General features: G+C 33.5%; 2 protein-coding genes across 4 annotated transcripts in view; one reads left to right on the top strand and one right to left on the bottom strand.

Moving 5' to 3' along the window:
* The window catches only part of Csgalnact (Chondroitin sulfate N-acetylgalactosaminyltransferase), a 360415-nt gene that overhangs the window by 257050 nt on the left and 88022 nt on the right, over positions 1-15343 (bottom strand). The gene's annotated exons all lie outside the window — the stretch shown is intronic.
* On the top strand, positions 9536-12048 carry LOC143194789 (uncharacterized). Of its 2 annotated transcripts, none has more exons than XM_076401499.1 (4): positions 9536-9972; positions 10033-10151; positions 10436-10931; positions 11034-12048. In XM_076401499.1, the coding sequence occupies exons 1-4, from the start codon at positions 9651-9653 to the stop codon at positions 11897-11899; spliced, it is 1803 nt and encodes a 600-aa protein (XP_076257614.1). In that variant the 5' UTR covers positions 9536-9650; the 3' UTR covers positions 11900-12048. The 2 variants fall into 2 exon arrangements, with proteins under 2 accessions (XP_076257614.1, XP_076257615.1); XM_076401500.1 differs by having other exon boundaries at positions 9549-10151; positions 11034-11771; positions 11854-11992.

Here is a 15343-nt window from a genome sequence, read left to right as displayed (position 1 = left end):
GAAAAAATACTTTTACATATATGGCAAATGCATAAGGAATAATGCAGTGATTAAATCTAATTTTATCAAGAAAAATGTACACAGATAGTAACAGAAGAAACTAAGGAGAAATAGAAAATAAAAAACATAATATGCTCTAAAAAATAAAATAAAAGACATTACTTGGATATATAATTGTTAATTAGATAGACGGGGAATACCATACGTCATTTGGAAGAGACCTAATGTAAATATAATAAATTAACTCTAACCTGCAAACTTTTGTGATTGATTAATTAATTGAAGTTTATGTCCTTCCATAGTATATGCATTAGAGGTACTATAATGTTAAAATAAATTATAGTTTATAACAGTTTTTTTTTAATTATTTTATTGATATTAGAATATTGTTATATGTTAAAGCCAAAATAAACTAAATGTCAAAGTTAAACGCGGCAACAATAATTTAGATGACGCCAATTCACTGTTTTATTGAATAGACTGTATTTATCTTTACACACGATATATAAACATGCAGGACTCAGGACTCCCAAACGGTTGGACCGCTTTGGATACAATTTTTTGTGGATGATTTTGTCGACTCGACTTTAGTTTCACAATTGGACACGGTAGGTGGAAGCAATAAGTTTCTAGGATTTTTTAAATTATTTTTATTTCAACAAGCATGTATCCGCGAGAATGCCATTTTCATGGTAACTGCCGCAATAATGACCGTTGTCATGGTAATATTTAGAAATCTTGTAACTGCCAGTATTATTCCTGATGTGATTCGTTACATCATAGAGTAATAGAGAGAAGACTCGATAAGGATCTCTGGAGAAGAGTTTCGCAACGTCCAATATCTAAATGAGGTTATAATCGCTCGTTCAACTCACTCTATCCTATGTAAAGCAGCCCATAGACGCTCACTATTATTGTGCAATGTGGGTTGCGCAATATATTGACGGAGATCCATAGACGTTCTATATTATAGTACAATATTTTGGTTTGTCCAAACAATTGTACTGAATAGAGGCGATATGGAAGATTGTGTGATGTTGAAGATGTTGTGAAGTGATATTGCGCAATCTTGAAAACAAACGGCACAATATTTTCCCATTCGTAGACATAGTCAATTATATTCATAGAGAAATAGAAATTTAACTTCATAGGAAATTTTGGCGAAATGTTTCGCGACGTCGAACATGTAGATGTCGCTAAGTTTAACATATTACTTGTTTTATCCGCTATGCTAAGAACCGCGAGGGAATCTGATTGGTTCATTTCGTTCTATGCTTTAGCTTTTTATAACGTTTATACATTAAATCATTATTTTATTTTATTACCATATACAAATCGGTAGTTGAAATGCATTCCCGTTCTAGGAAGTGTTGTGTGTCCGGATGCACAGATAGTGAGGAAATGCATCATCTTTTTCTGGTAAAAAAGTGATCTTTAAGAAATGAGTAGAAAAAATCCTAAACTGGTTGGGTTAAACATGAAACAGATTTATGATCGTTACCATGTGAGACATTTTTGTGATATATTTAAACTTTCCTTTAAGTACATATGAACAATTCAGTAATGATGAAAATAATACCACGAGCCCAGAATATGTACAAATGGAAGTGAATCAAAATCAAAATTATATAGAAGGTAAATTGAAGGAGTCACTCACATTTCTATTCATAATTGTTACCATTAATTTCCAAACTGTCCTACTATATTTGTAGTGCCTATTTCCATCGTTCCAGGCCCACAACCAGGGTGTTCGAAGCAAGTATCATCGACATTTGAACAGCAGTTCAGAAGACTCAGAAATTGAGGCTGATTTTATAGAGGCAAGGCAATATCTCGTGCTCCAGACTCTAACAAAATTGTTTTATTATACTGTCAGTAGGTCTTTGAGCTATTTCTTATTTTATTAGACGATTTTGCCACGTCGATAATATAACAAAATTTTTGTCAAATATTTTTAAAAAATAAATTTAATATCCTTCGATTGTACATTCTATAATGATCTTTCGGATAAAATATTAAAAGTACTAACGGAAAGATGGAAGGGATAATTTTGATTTGCAATGCACCAAAGTTTCTTGCTTATAGTTTTATATATATGTATATAATATTTCATATTTTATAGATATATTTATTTTTATATTGCATTTATATTTTGTAGATAAATTTATATTAATTGTTATAGTTTATATTTATATTTATATATATTTACAGAATATATTTATATTTATTTATTTTTAAGTATTATATTTATATGTATATTTAATTGAATTTAATTTAATAAATTTATTTTAGAAAAAAATTGTTTTTTATTTAAATTTCATTGGTTAACATTACCATGCCAAACATTACTAGTAAGCCAATCAAATGTCTTCACTGTAAAATATTTTTCTTACAGGTGCCTATAATAGAGATTTGAATTGGATGAGAAATTGGCCAATGAAATTACTTAAATGGCCCGTTATGGCTCCCTCCGGATGTTGGGCAAAGCAAAACTTTGCGCCAGAGTCCCCTATTGAGTTGCATCTCTATTACTCTATGAATATATTGCACAAACCAATGTTGCGCAAATAAACAAAAAACACACCATAGAAACGAAGTGAAACAATAAAATACCTTGAGTTTAAAATATTGACATCTAAATATAGGATGTCGGAAAACTTAACTCCAAAACTGCTTATAAAGTTAAATCTGTATTTTTTCATTACCAGATGCAAATTATCAATTCTTACAAAATCATTTCGTGGGCAATCCGGATGCGGAAATTGATACACGTTGTGCTTACAATCCAACAGTATAGTGAACCATTCGCGAAGCACTACAAACGTTTGTTCATCAGTACAACGATTTAGTCAAAATATTCAAGATCGAATGTATTCTGACATTCATGTAAAATATAGATGTACATTATACATATTTCATTATTGATAATACGTTTCCATTATACCCCGTCAGGTGTCTGACAGCATCACTTCCAGACATCAGACTCAGTCCGAAATGGTGGGAATGTTGTAAACGAACTTTTTTACACTGATATCGAACATCTGCTTTTTTAATTTAATTTTTTTCTCGAGAAATTCAGCCCGGTATCACGAAACCTATGTTTTATGTTGTTGTTATTCCCGCTACGTATCCCATATATTTTATCGTGGATTTTATCAAAGTTGCCTGCAGATTACGACTGCTTTTCTCCGTTGGCCGTGTTGAGGAGTATGGCGTCCCGAACGAAAATCTAGATTCAGCACGTTTCTCGTCGCTTTTTTGCCCTTCTTCGGGCGAATTTTTTACGTCGCCATCGCGGGACTACAATATAATAAGTACCGTTCGTTGGGAATATTTTCGGGAGGTGGGAAGGGATTGGCCCTCCTAAGGATTGTGCATATTTTGCAGTTTTTTTTTTCATTAAGCTTGTTCACGTATCTAACTATCTACAAGGCCCTGAATATTAAACTTTGCTATAAAAAATACCAAAAATAAAAAATTATGTAAATATAACAAATGGTTTAAACAGTCCCGGGCGTCACATATAGATGGCGTTAATTATATTGCATTTGTGACAGCTTGGACAACGAACTATGCTTTAAAACGCCAAGTTATTGTGAGTTTCATTGCATCAAAACCCACAAATTGGTGACCCCGACGTGACACTGAAACCTGTATTTTTTTAACAACTATCCGAACGAGTCAAGATAATTTCGCCAGTAAACGCACCAATGGGACCTGTCTGAACACGCTTGCTAAAATGATGCACCGTATAATGGAATCGTTGGAATCATGTATATCCCAAGTATATCCCAATCCCGAGCGACTCCGACAACGATGCTAAGCACCGCAAGCGTGCAGACAACAACAGCCTACAATTAAATGAACTTACGAGAATGATGCACTAACTACGGCAGGAAGTGAAAGAAATAAAAACACAACTACTACAGCGGCAATTCATAGAGAGTGAAGAATCAAACAACATGGAATCGAAGTCAAACATCAGGAACTTATCCAGGACCCAAAAAAGTACGTCACCTTAGCTCCCTATCTAGGTCGCTAGGGGAAGTCATATAGCTGCTTAGACAACCAGCCACACTCTACAATGCGCAAAGCCCAAAAAATAAAATCGACCGAAAGGTATTTTTCCTTCTTATACTTTATACTGGCTGACTGTCAAGTAGCATAATTAGCACGATCGCGTTCAGCCAGGTACACATTCAAATACAACTCTTGGAAAACGCTCCCACTCTAAAGAGGAAAAAGGTCCAGTTAGTTCATCTTATAAAGACCATAGTCTCTCCCAGAAACCTTAAGCTCTTCATAAAACGTCTTCTGTCGTCTAAAAAATCGCGAGACACAGATGGTATAACATCAAACCATCTGAAAAACATCACTAGCAAGCAACTACAAGAACTTGCTAACATTATCAACTCAATCCTGAGGTTAAAGCATTTCCCAAAGAATTAGAAACATGCACTTGTCGTGTACAACCTACTATTTCCACCCCTCTTCAGAAAACGTAAACTCCCAATCCCCCCCGAAAGCTATTCTGTACAAAATGCTATTCCGTCCAGTCTGTCTCTGCGGAGCATAAGTTTGGTATAGGTATGTCTCTGAGAGAAAACTTTAACTAATCCAAGTGTTCCTATGCAAAAAAGGCCGCAAAACGTCGCTCTGTCGCCCGCAAAACACTCACTATCCCGAACCCGAAGCAACATCAGCAAAAGACCATTTGGTTCTAGCTGGTCACCATGGAATAAGAAAAAAAATGGAAAGCACTCTTATATCTTTTTCCCGCTGTTAGAAGAACTAGCCTTGTGTCGTATGGGGCCAGAGTTTCCAATCAAAAAATAAAACGCTATTCGTGTTTCTACTAAGTTATTGTGAATTTCATTGCATCAAAACCCATACATTCACCTATTAGGATCATTGTTTCATTTTATATCTGTTAATGAATAGATTATGCTACGCTACGCAAAACGATAACGCCATAACCAAGTAAATTATTCAATAACTGTTGAAAATCTAAGTCATTCTTATCAAGACATATATGGACCAATTATTAATGGTTTCCATTAATAATGATAGACATCCCTAGTTGGATAACAGAAGTCGTCTAGAGCTCAACGACATTTATCATACACCGAAGCAACGGCGATGCATTTTTCATACTGAGAACTAGCTCCCACCGGGATTTGTTAAGGTTGTATGTTACCGCGATAAAAAGCCCGATGCCGATTTTTAAGCGAGTTAAGGGCCTGGCACAGGAAAGCTGACGATTTGGCACGTTTTTACATTATTTCGCCCTTCGCCACTTTTATTCCGCCCTATTTATTTCTAACATAAGGGGGGGACACGACCGATGATGGTCGTTTGCCGATAGATTTCTGATTCGAGCAGCTCCCCGCTCTCCGCTGCCACCAACAGACCGTTGACAGCGATGTTTGTTCTGCGTTTGTCACCGAATAATCGTGCCGTAAATGGAAAGCGTTTGTGTTTTTTTTTGTCGATTTTAAACAGCAGGTTTAAAGATTGGTTTAAATTTAATGGAAATGTAGAGAATTTGTTTGGTTAAATTTTGAATTTGGTGATGTCATGCCTTTTTTATCGATGAAACTTATTATTAATTTTATTACAAACATTCTGTATCATAATCTCCTTATTTTTCTAAGGGTCCTGTTTCATGAATATATAAATTATGTTATGTACCTTACTATTGTTTTAAGGTTTATTGTAGTTTATTAATATCTTAATTACATTTTGCATTACATATATATAACAGGTCAATTGAAAAGTCCCCGGCCTACCATAGTTAAAATTTTTTTTGTCAAAATTAGTTGTTTAATTCAACATAATTCCCTTCAAGTGTAATACACTGATTATAGCGATCCTCCAACTTTTCGATATCATTTTTGTAATACGATTTGTCCTTTGCTTCAAAATAGGCCTCACTTTCGGCGATCACCTCTTCATTCGACGAACATTTTTTTCCTAGTGAGCATACTTTTGAGATCTGAGATAAGAAACATAAATTCATTTGATACCGAGGTCATTGCGTAGTTCTTCGTTGATTCCGTTGCGATAACTTATCCAAATAGCCTTTGTAATAGACTGATAAATCAGTCTCTTTGATTTTAAGTCATATCATTTTTGAGTGTCTTCCAACTAACGAGTATAGTTCTTTGATTTTGATCTGCTATACTTTGTATATAACCTGCGTTAATAAACAAATACATGATAAAATATGAATAAAACTGAATAAAACTCTTCACCATGTGAATACTAATTTCGTAGTCAACTTCAAAATCAATATTCTGCTTTTGGTACCGCAGAAGTATGTTGCACGCAGAATCACTGCCAAATATCTATCTATCTATCTAATATATCTCCTCCTATTTTGAAATTAGAGAGTCATGTTTTTGATCCTTTGTCGATTACCTTTCATTCGACAGACTACCGATAAACCACTGTAAACTGCATATTACAGAATCTTGCACATTGCGTTTGAACTTCAATCCTATAGATAAAAGGCTATAACAGTATCAATGTCTTGGAAATATATAGAAACATTATCAAATTAAGTGTTCGAAGACGACTTTTAGTTAGTATTCGTTGTAACATTCCTTCTCTGGTACAAGAACTTCTATCTTCCGTACGCACCATTTTAGAGAAACGAAACTTCTACTTTATAACTGTTTCAACATAATATATAACTGTTATAAATTTTCAACGACCCGGAATAGGTATCAACATATGCCCAAATTTAATGATAACAAGAACAGAGAAGAAAATGATTCTTGTTATGTTGGAAGTAGTGAAGTAATTAATGAGGTTTTTCCATCAAGAATAGCAAAAACCGTAGTAACTGGTAATAATTAGACATTTATTTTAAACATATTTTAGTAATGATTTAAAATTTATTTTATAGCTAAGCTGTAGCTAGAATTTGTTGAGAGTAAAGGCCGAAGAATGTGAAATTCAAAGAAGAAGAAATTAGACAGCAGTTTGCTAATATATAAGAACAGTGTACAGTGATACTTTGAAATAATTAAATTTGCTAACAAAAGTGGACGTGGATCAAATAAACAAAATATAAAACTACCAACGAGACCCTAATGATCTAATGACAAGGAAAATACAATGCATTATTATATAAGAGTATAGGTAACTAAATTACTGTTTCGGAAATATTATGATGTATTGACTGAGATGTCTTTCAGCTTAAGAGTACGATCATCCATTTGTTTTAGGCTAGTAAATGTTATCAATATGTTAATCGAAAGCTCGAGGTAGTTAATTCATTAACGGGGTTTGTGGATCAAGAATAGTAGCAATAATATTTGGAGATTATTAGGAAAATTTTACTGCTTTCATATATAGTGGTGGCTTTTTCGTTTGGTTTTAATTACATTGGCTGTATCTTTATGGTAATGTTTATTTATATGATTTTTGGAGTTCTTGTTAATTGTACAAATATGTAAATTTATTTAAATATGGTGTTTTTATAAAAATAGAAAGGCATATAGAAATTATTTTTATAATTTCATTTTATTCAATAATTTTTTAAATAAAATGTGTTATTTCAAAAATTTTACCCTTTATATTAACTTCCTGAACCTATTTACCTGCCTAATATATTCGACATTAAATCTAATAATCACAATAAAAAATAGGTAAATAAAGCTGGATATACGCATGCGCCAAACTCGGATTATTCTCTGGTTTAAAATTTTTATGGGCATACACCAAATCCGGAGATGTTGTGGAGTAATGTATCCTATTTTAAATTAGCTGCAATTGTTTTTCATGGAATGGATTCGTAGAGTGTCCTCGAATTGGCATTCAAAGAAGATTTGTAGGAGTAAGATTCGAATACTTTCTAAGGGAATATTGTTCCATTCTTGTATTTCATGTAACAAAATCTGAGAAATCACACATTTCACTGATCGCTTGACTCTGAAATATTATCTACACGATCTGACATTTTTGGCATGAAACTGAAAAATATATACGTAACATGTACTAAAATGCATGATGTTTATATTATTTTATAAATCCCCTATATTAACATTTCTTCTATTATTTCATCTATATTATTAAAATATCCTACGCGTTCCAATTCTTGAACTGTTATAAATAATATGGAAAAATAGTCAAGTTTTCTCTCTAACTAGGGATTAAATTGATATTTGTCGCAAACAGATCTGTTTGTTTGTCTACTTCTAGAGAAGGAATTTATGTTTACCTGTCAGTACGGACTGAACAAAATTCGTTTCTCGAAGATTTCTGAAAGGCCATAAATATTTGGAACAAACAAGGCCATCTGTCGTAAAGCCAATAAGTAATATTGGTGCGACAGCCCTCTCAAAGCCCAGCAAAATCATATAGCATTTAAAAAAATTGACATAGCCGAAATTATATTCTAACATTTTATTTTGATATACTTCTCAAAATATTGATAACTCTCGATAACTGAATATTATATAAGCCATGATATAACATAATCGTAATTTAGAATACTCAAAATAGTATTTTCGCCATTCATTACTATTGTTCTTTGATTTTAATTAATCTACCGCCGAAGGAAATAAAATATTTTTGAAACTTATCTTGATGTTTAGGGCGTCCAATTGTATCTCTACTGTCGAGATTGATATTATCGATATTAAATACAATAGCATATATACAAAGACATATTAGACGAAAACCCACCTCAAAATTATCACAGAATTTTCAGACAAATTAGCAGTTAATGAATCAATTATTTCAAGAAGCTTACATGGGAAAAAATAATATAATGTTTTTCTAATGATTTACTAGCACACGAATTAGATCAAAATGCCTTCTTGTATCGTTTCAACATCGCAGTTTTATTGCTTACCAGCAAAATAACAAACAAAACCCTGGTTAATAATGTAATTAATTCATAATTTCTATATAGTCACCATAATGTTCAAATAATCCTGCTTTGTGTCTGAAACATTAATCACGTTATTTACGTTACACAAGACAACCCAAAAAAATATTTGTAAAAACATATCAAATCAATTTACTTAAATTTAAGCAATTTCAGTATCAACATCGTTCACATTCTTTCACAATCTTATATATAAAAATGAATCGCAAAATATGTTCCTAAGCGCATAACTCAACAACGCCTGGACCAATTTGGCCAAATCTTTTTTTAAAATGTTCGTTGAAGTTCAGGGATGGTTTTTACGGCGAGAAAAATTAGAATTATTGCTGGAAAAACCCTAAAAATAGCCCTTTTTGTTTGAATTTGTTTCGTGTATCAGTTGACAATTCATCTGTCATCTGTCAAAAGTCATCTGTAACAGACAACTTTTTTTTTTTAAATTTGATATGACTTGAACTCAAATCCTTTTAATCCGTACGAATTGTTTTATTTATTTAAAATTTTTTATTTGTTTAAAATTTAATTCAAATTTTAAATAAATAAAACAATTCGTACGGCTTAAAAGGATTTGAGTTCAAGTCATATCAAATTTAAAAAAAAAAGTTGTCTGTTACAGATGACTTTTGACAGATGACAGATGAATTGTCAAGTGATACACGAAACAAATTCGTATATCGTGTTTTGTGCAGAGTGTTTAGTTAGTTAGTGTTTGTTTAGTTCGTGATTAGTGAAAAAATAATTTATATTTGATATGCCTCCTATAAGACGAAGCAATTTAGGTAGAAGAACCAGAAATGCTATAAACCAAGCTAATTACCGATCTAATCGTACTGCACAAGAACGTGACGACGGAAATGAACGTGAAAGAATTCGGATATCACAAACGCGTGAAGCGCGAGCGCGACATTCAACTAATAATCGCGCAAGTTTGAATCCAGCTGCTTTCAGTTACGATGTGTCAATTGACTACAGTAACTACCAATGTGTTGTTATTGGTTCTATGAACTTGGTTTGCTCACACTGTAAGGCATTAAAATACAAAAACGAAGCCAATGGATTGTGTTGCGCAAATGGTAAAGTGAAATTGATACAATTGGATCCACCACCAGAACCATTGTACTCATTGGTTTCAGGAATAGGAACAGATTCTATACACTTTTTGACACATATTCAACTATATAACAATTGCTTTCAAATGACTTCATTTGGGGCAACAAATGCAGTTCGGGAAAATTTTATGCCAACTTTCAAGGTATGTATTAGAGCAGTTACTCATAATTATTTTAGCGAACAAAATTTTCTGTCACCAAAGTTAAGATGTGTTACTAATCTTCAATTTCTTAATCATTACGAAATATATCACTTAGTCATCATATTATATGGTGATTCAGTTTCAGTGACACTTTTATTATATTTTATATTTGATAGATATTAGTTAAAACTAAATATATACTTTTTAAGATCAAATATTATTTAAGTTTGATCATTGACAATCCATTAATTTATACCACACCATAATATTTTTTTTATTTACAGATACAAGGGCAAATATATCACAGAGCAGGTTCACTGTTACCAGTGTCAGATAGCGACAACAAATTCCTGCAAATTTATTTTATGGGCAATTCACCACAAGAAATTGATCTGCGTTGTGCACATAACAATTTAGTAAAAAGGTCTATTGTAGAACAATTACAAACTTTATTTCATCAACACAATCAATTGATTATATTGTTTAAAACTGCCCTGGATCTGATGCCATCCGATAATCACAAAATTGTAATCAGAGCTGATAAAACACCTGCAGGTCAACATACAAGACGTTTTAATGCACCAACTATTGATGAAGTTGCTATCGTTGTAGTTGGAGAAAACTTGGAATCCCGTGATATTGTTTTACATCGTCGGAATTTTCAATTACAACCTATAAAGGAAACACACCGCTCATATGATGCACTGCAATATCCCATTATATTTTGGCAAGGTGAAGATGGCTACGATTTATCAATAAAAATGATAAATCCCATTACAGGTAACTAAAATATTAGTTTAGCTATGGCGATAATATCTCAGTCACTATATTATGTATTTTAATTTTATATTTGAATGTTATTAAAACAAAATCTGTTTACAGGTTCTGAAACCAACAAAAAAGTCAGTTCAATGAACTATTATTCATACCGCCTAATGATTCGGGAAAATGCAGATAATCACATATTGAAATGTCGGCGATTATATCACAAATATGTTGATGACATGTATGTTAAAATTGAAACGGAGAGATTAACATTCATCAGGTTGAATCAAACCAAACTCCGATCTGAAGAGTATATTCACCTTCGAGATGCGATTAATACTGATGGAAATGCACAGAATGTCGGTCGGATGACTGTTCTTCCAGCAACATACATCGGAAGCCCTCGGCATATGCACGAATATGCTCAAGATGCCATGTCGTATGTTCGTCATTATGGTACAGCAGATTTGTTCATCACATTTACATTCAATCCGCAATGGATAGAAATTAAGCAGGAGTTATTACCTGGGAAATCATCCATTGATCGTCATGATATTACAGCCAGAGTCTTTAGACAAAAGTTGAAATCTTTAATGAATTTCATCGTAAAACATAATGTGTTTGGTGAGACACGCTGCTGGATGTATTCTGTGGAGTGGCAGAAACGAGGATTGCCACATGCACACATTTTGATTTGGTTGGTTGAAAAGATAAGGCCAAATGAAGTTGATGCAGTGATATCAGCTGAAATCCCTAATGTACAAGTAGATCCTGGATTGCATGAGGTAGTTATCAAAAACATGATACATGGTCCCTGTGGAACTCTTAATCAAAATTCACCGTGTATGATGGATGGTAAATGTTCAAAACGATATCCACGGACATTAATATCGGAAACAATTACTGGTAATGACGGTTATCCATTGTATCGTCGCAGATCGACAGCAGACAATGGAAAATCAACAATTGTCAAATTAAATTAACAAGATATTGAAATAGATAATCGTTGGATTGTTCCATATTCACCCATTTTATCAAAGACATTCAAAGCACACATCAACGTTGAATCTTGCCATTCAGTGAAATCGATTAAATACATTTGCAAATATGTAACCAAAGGGAGTGATATGGCTGTGATTGGAATTGGTGCAGAGAATTCTAATGATGAAGTTACCCAATACCAAATGGGCCGCTATGTCAGTAGTAATGAAGCAGTTTGGCGAATATTTTCTTTTCCTATTCATGAGAGACACCCTTCTGTTGTTCACTTAGCTGTGCATTTAGAAAATGGACAAAGAGTGTATTTTACAGCACAGAACGCAGTACAAAGAGCTGCTCAGCCACCATCTACTACATTAACCAGTTTTTTTGAGACATGCCAAAACGATGATTTCGCACAAACATTGCTATATTCTGAAATGCCAAAATATTATACCTGGAATCAATCCTCAAGGAGATTTATACGACGGAAACAAGGAAAACCAGTTCCAGGATATACAGATGTATATTCCACCGATGCGATTGGCCGGATTTATTCAGTACATCCAAGCAATGATGAATGTTTTTATTTACGACTGCTATTAGTCAATGTACGTGGCCCAACATCATTCTAATAGTTACGAACTGTTGATGGTGAATTGTGTGGATCCTACAGAGAAGCCTGTCAACGTTTGCAATTGCTTGAAAATGACGCTCATTGGGATCAAACTCTCAATGATGCTGTAATATCATCACACACTCATCAAATACGAACATTGTTTTCTATAATCATATCTACATGCTTCCCATCAAACCCAATTGATTTGTGGATCAAGTACAAAGATTATATGTGTGATGATATTTTGTATCAAATACGGAATAGAATGGGAAATCCAAATATACAAATCAGTGAAGAAATTTACAATGAAGCATTGATTTCAATTGAGGACATGTGCTTGATAATGTCAAACAAACTATTAATTCAATTAGGCCTGACCGCGCCCAATCGTCCAATGCATGACGCTTTTAACCAAGAGTTGCATCGAGAAAGACTGTATGATCTCAACGCTTTGAAAGAATAAATTCAAACAAATCTTCCACTGTTAAATGAACAACAGAAGTATGTATTTGAAACTCTTATGAAAGTAACAAATGATGAAACTGGAGGGATTTATTTCTTAGATGCACCTGGTGGTACAGGAAAAACTTTTTTTATTTCATTAATATTAGCAACAATTCGCTCACAAAATAAAATTGCACTTGCACTCGCTTCGTCGGGAATCGCAGCAACTTTGCTTGAAGGTGGTCGAACAGCCCATTCAGCACTAAAATTGCCATTAAATATGCAAAGCAATGAAACTCCAACCTGCAACGTTTCGAAGAACTCTGCAATGGCAAAGGTTTTGCAGCAATGTAAATTGATTGTTTGGGATGAATGCACGATGGCACATAAAAAATCTTTGGAGGCTTTAGACAGAACCTTAAAAGATCTACGTAGCAATAATAACCGATTTGGTGGTGCAATGATTTTATTAGCAGGAGATTTTCGTCTGATATATGTGATATGATATATTATTATTATAATGATAATAATAATAATAATTATGATTCACATGATTAACAATAAAGCGATTACTTACTTTTCAATCCTTATATATGTTTTATTTAATTATTTTTTATTCACAACACCCTATCACCAGGGTGATGGTTCTGTTCAGGAGAATTTTTTAAAATACGTAGGCACAAAAACTGCCACATTACAAATCTTTTTGACAGGACGAAGTCTGTCGGGTCAGCTAGTACTATATAAAAATAACAGTTTTTAAAGTTCTGATGTGATGGATTTATACACAACAGTAATCAACCATCATATTGATATTCCATAACCATTATATATCCTGATAAATACGATCCTCTGGATCTTCACCCACATTACCTACTTCTTCAAGAGAATAGGCAAGGTGCAAGAGTTTCAACCTAACTCCATAAATGTATAATCAGGAACTTCGACACTGGCCAAAAATCATTGCCTCCTAATGCTTTATACTCATCAGCCACCTTTATATATAACGTTTACAATATGATTCATTCAACCCACCTGTAAATGTAGTAGTCGTATATCAATCAATTGAAATACTTTCGATAAAAATAGTACAAAAATAGATCAACAAAGCTAACATTAACGGAATGATGCGATTCCATAACCCTTTATGATGGAAGAAAATGCTACGCTGCAAAAAAATGGTGCAACGATCATAAAACTTGGACCCTTGATGAATCGTATATATTTTTTCCAACAAACGGCTGGGTTTATGTATGGAGAACCATAAAAGAAGTATTCCATCCGGACTGTCTGCTTCCTACAGTCAAACATAAAAGAAATTTTATCGTATTCACCTGATCCTCTCACTTACATTGCTAATCGCATTACTGCGAATGAAGATCTCGGCATTCTCAATAATAAATTTCTTAGTATAACTAGCATGTTGCTGCGAAATATCGCCATATTGCATACAATACTTAGACCTCAACATCATTCGAACTACGGTTGTTTTGTACAGGAAATTTACAATACTCCGTTGGAAATTATTCAGCCAGCTTGTTTGACCCTTTAGTTAAGTCGACAGGATGGTCTTTCTACTGTTGCGATAGTCGCGTGTTCGAATTCTACCGTGGCATGATCGTCAATGTATGATTGCTTACTTATAATTGCTTTTAATTGTTATTGTCTAAAAGACAAAAGTATAAAATCCGACAAGGAAAATGATCCCAGTCACGCCAATAATCAGGCTAGATAAGACCAGATGTCTTCTGGGGTGATCTCCAAGTTTCTCACGCGCTCACGGTTTAATTCCGACAAACACTAGTTTTATGTGAAAAACAGTTCTATTTTTCTAAGAAGAAATGGTGGCTCAATACCTTTTTAATAAATAAATATTGTGTATATGTCAGGTGTTAAATAAAACATAAGTATTTCCATTATATAATAATAGATTAATTGAAAAGTCCCCGGCCTACCATAGTAAAACACATTTTTTTTGCAAAATTAGTTCAACTATTCAACAAAATACCTTTCAAAGGTAATAAATTGATTATTGCGACTCTCCAACCTTTTGATGCCATTTTTGTAATACGATTTGTCCTTTGCTTCAAAATAGACCTCAGTCTCGGCAATCATCTCTTCATTCGATGAAAATTTCTTCCCAGCGGGCATTCTTTTGAGATATGAGAAGAGGAAATAGTCGCTGGGGGCCAGATCTGGAGAATACGATGGATTAAGAAGCAATTCGAAGCCCAATTCATGGATCTTTGCCAATATTTTCATTGACTTGTAACACGGTGCATTGTCTTGGTGGAGCAGCATTTTCTTTTTCTTCAAATGCGACCGTTTTTCGGCGATTTCGTCCTTCAAACGGTCCAATAACGCTATGCAATAGTCGCTTTTGATT

The sequence above is a fragment of the Rhynchophorus ferrugineus genome, unplaced genomic scaffold, assembly GCF_030347505.1.
Source record: "Rhynchophorus ferrugineus isolate W39M unplaced genomic scaffold, kcgeb_rfMv2 rfM4, whole genome shotgun sequence".
NCBI classification, from domain to species: domain Eukaryota; kingdom Metazoa; phylum Arthropoda; class Insecta; order Coleoptera; family Curculionidae; genus Rhynchophorus; species Rhynchophorus ferrugineus.
This window is presented reverse-complemented; position numbering and strand designations above follow the sequence as displayed.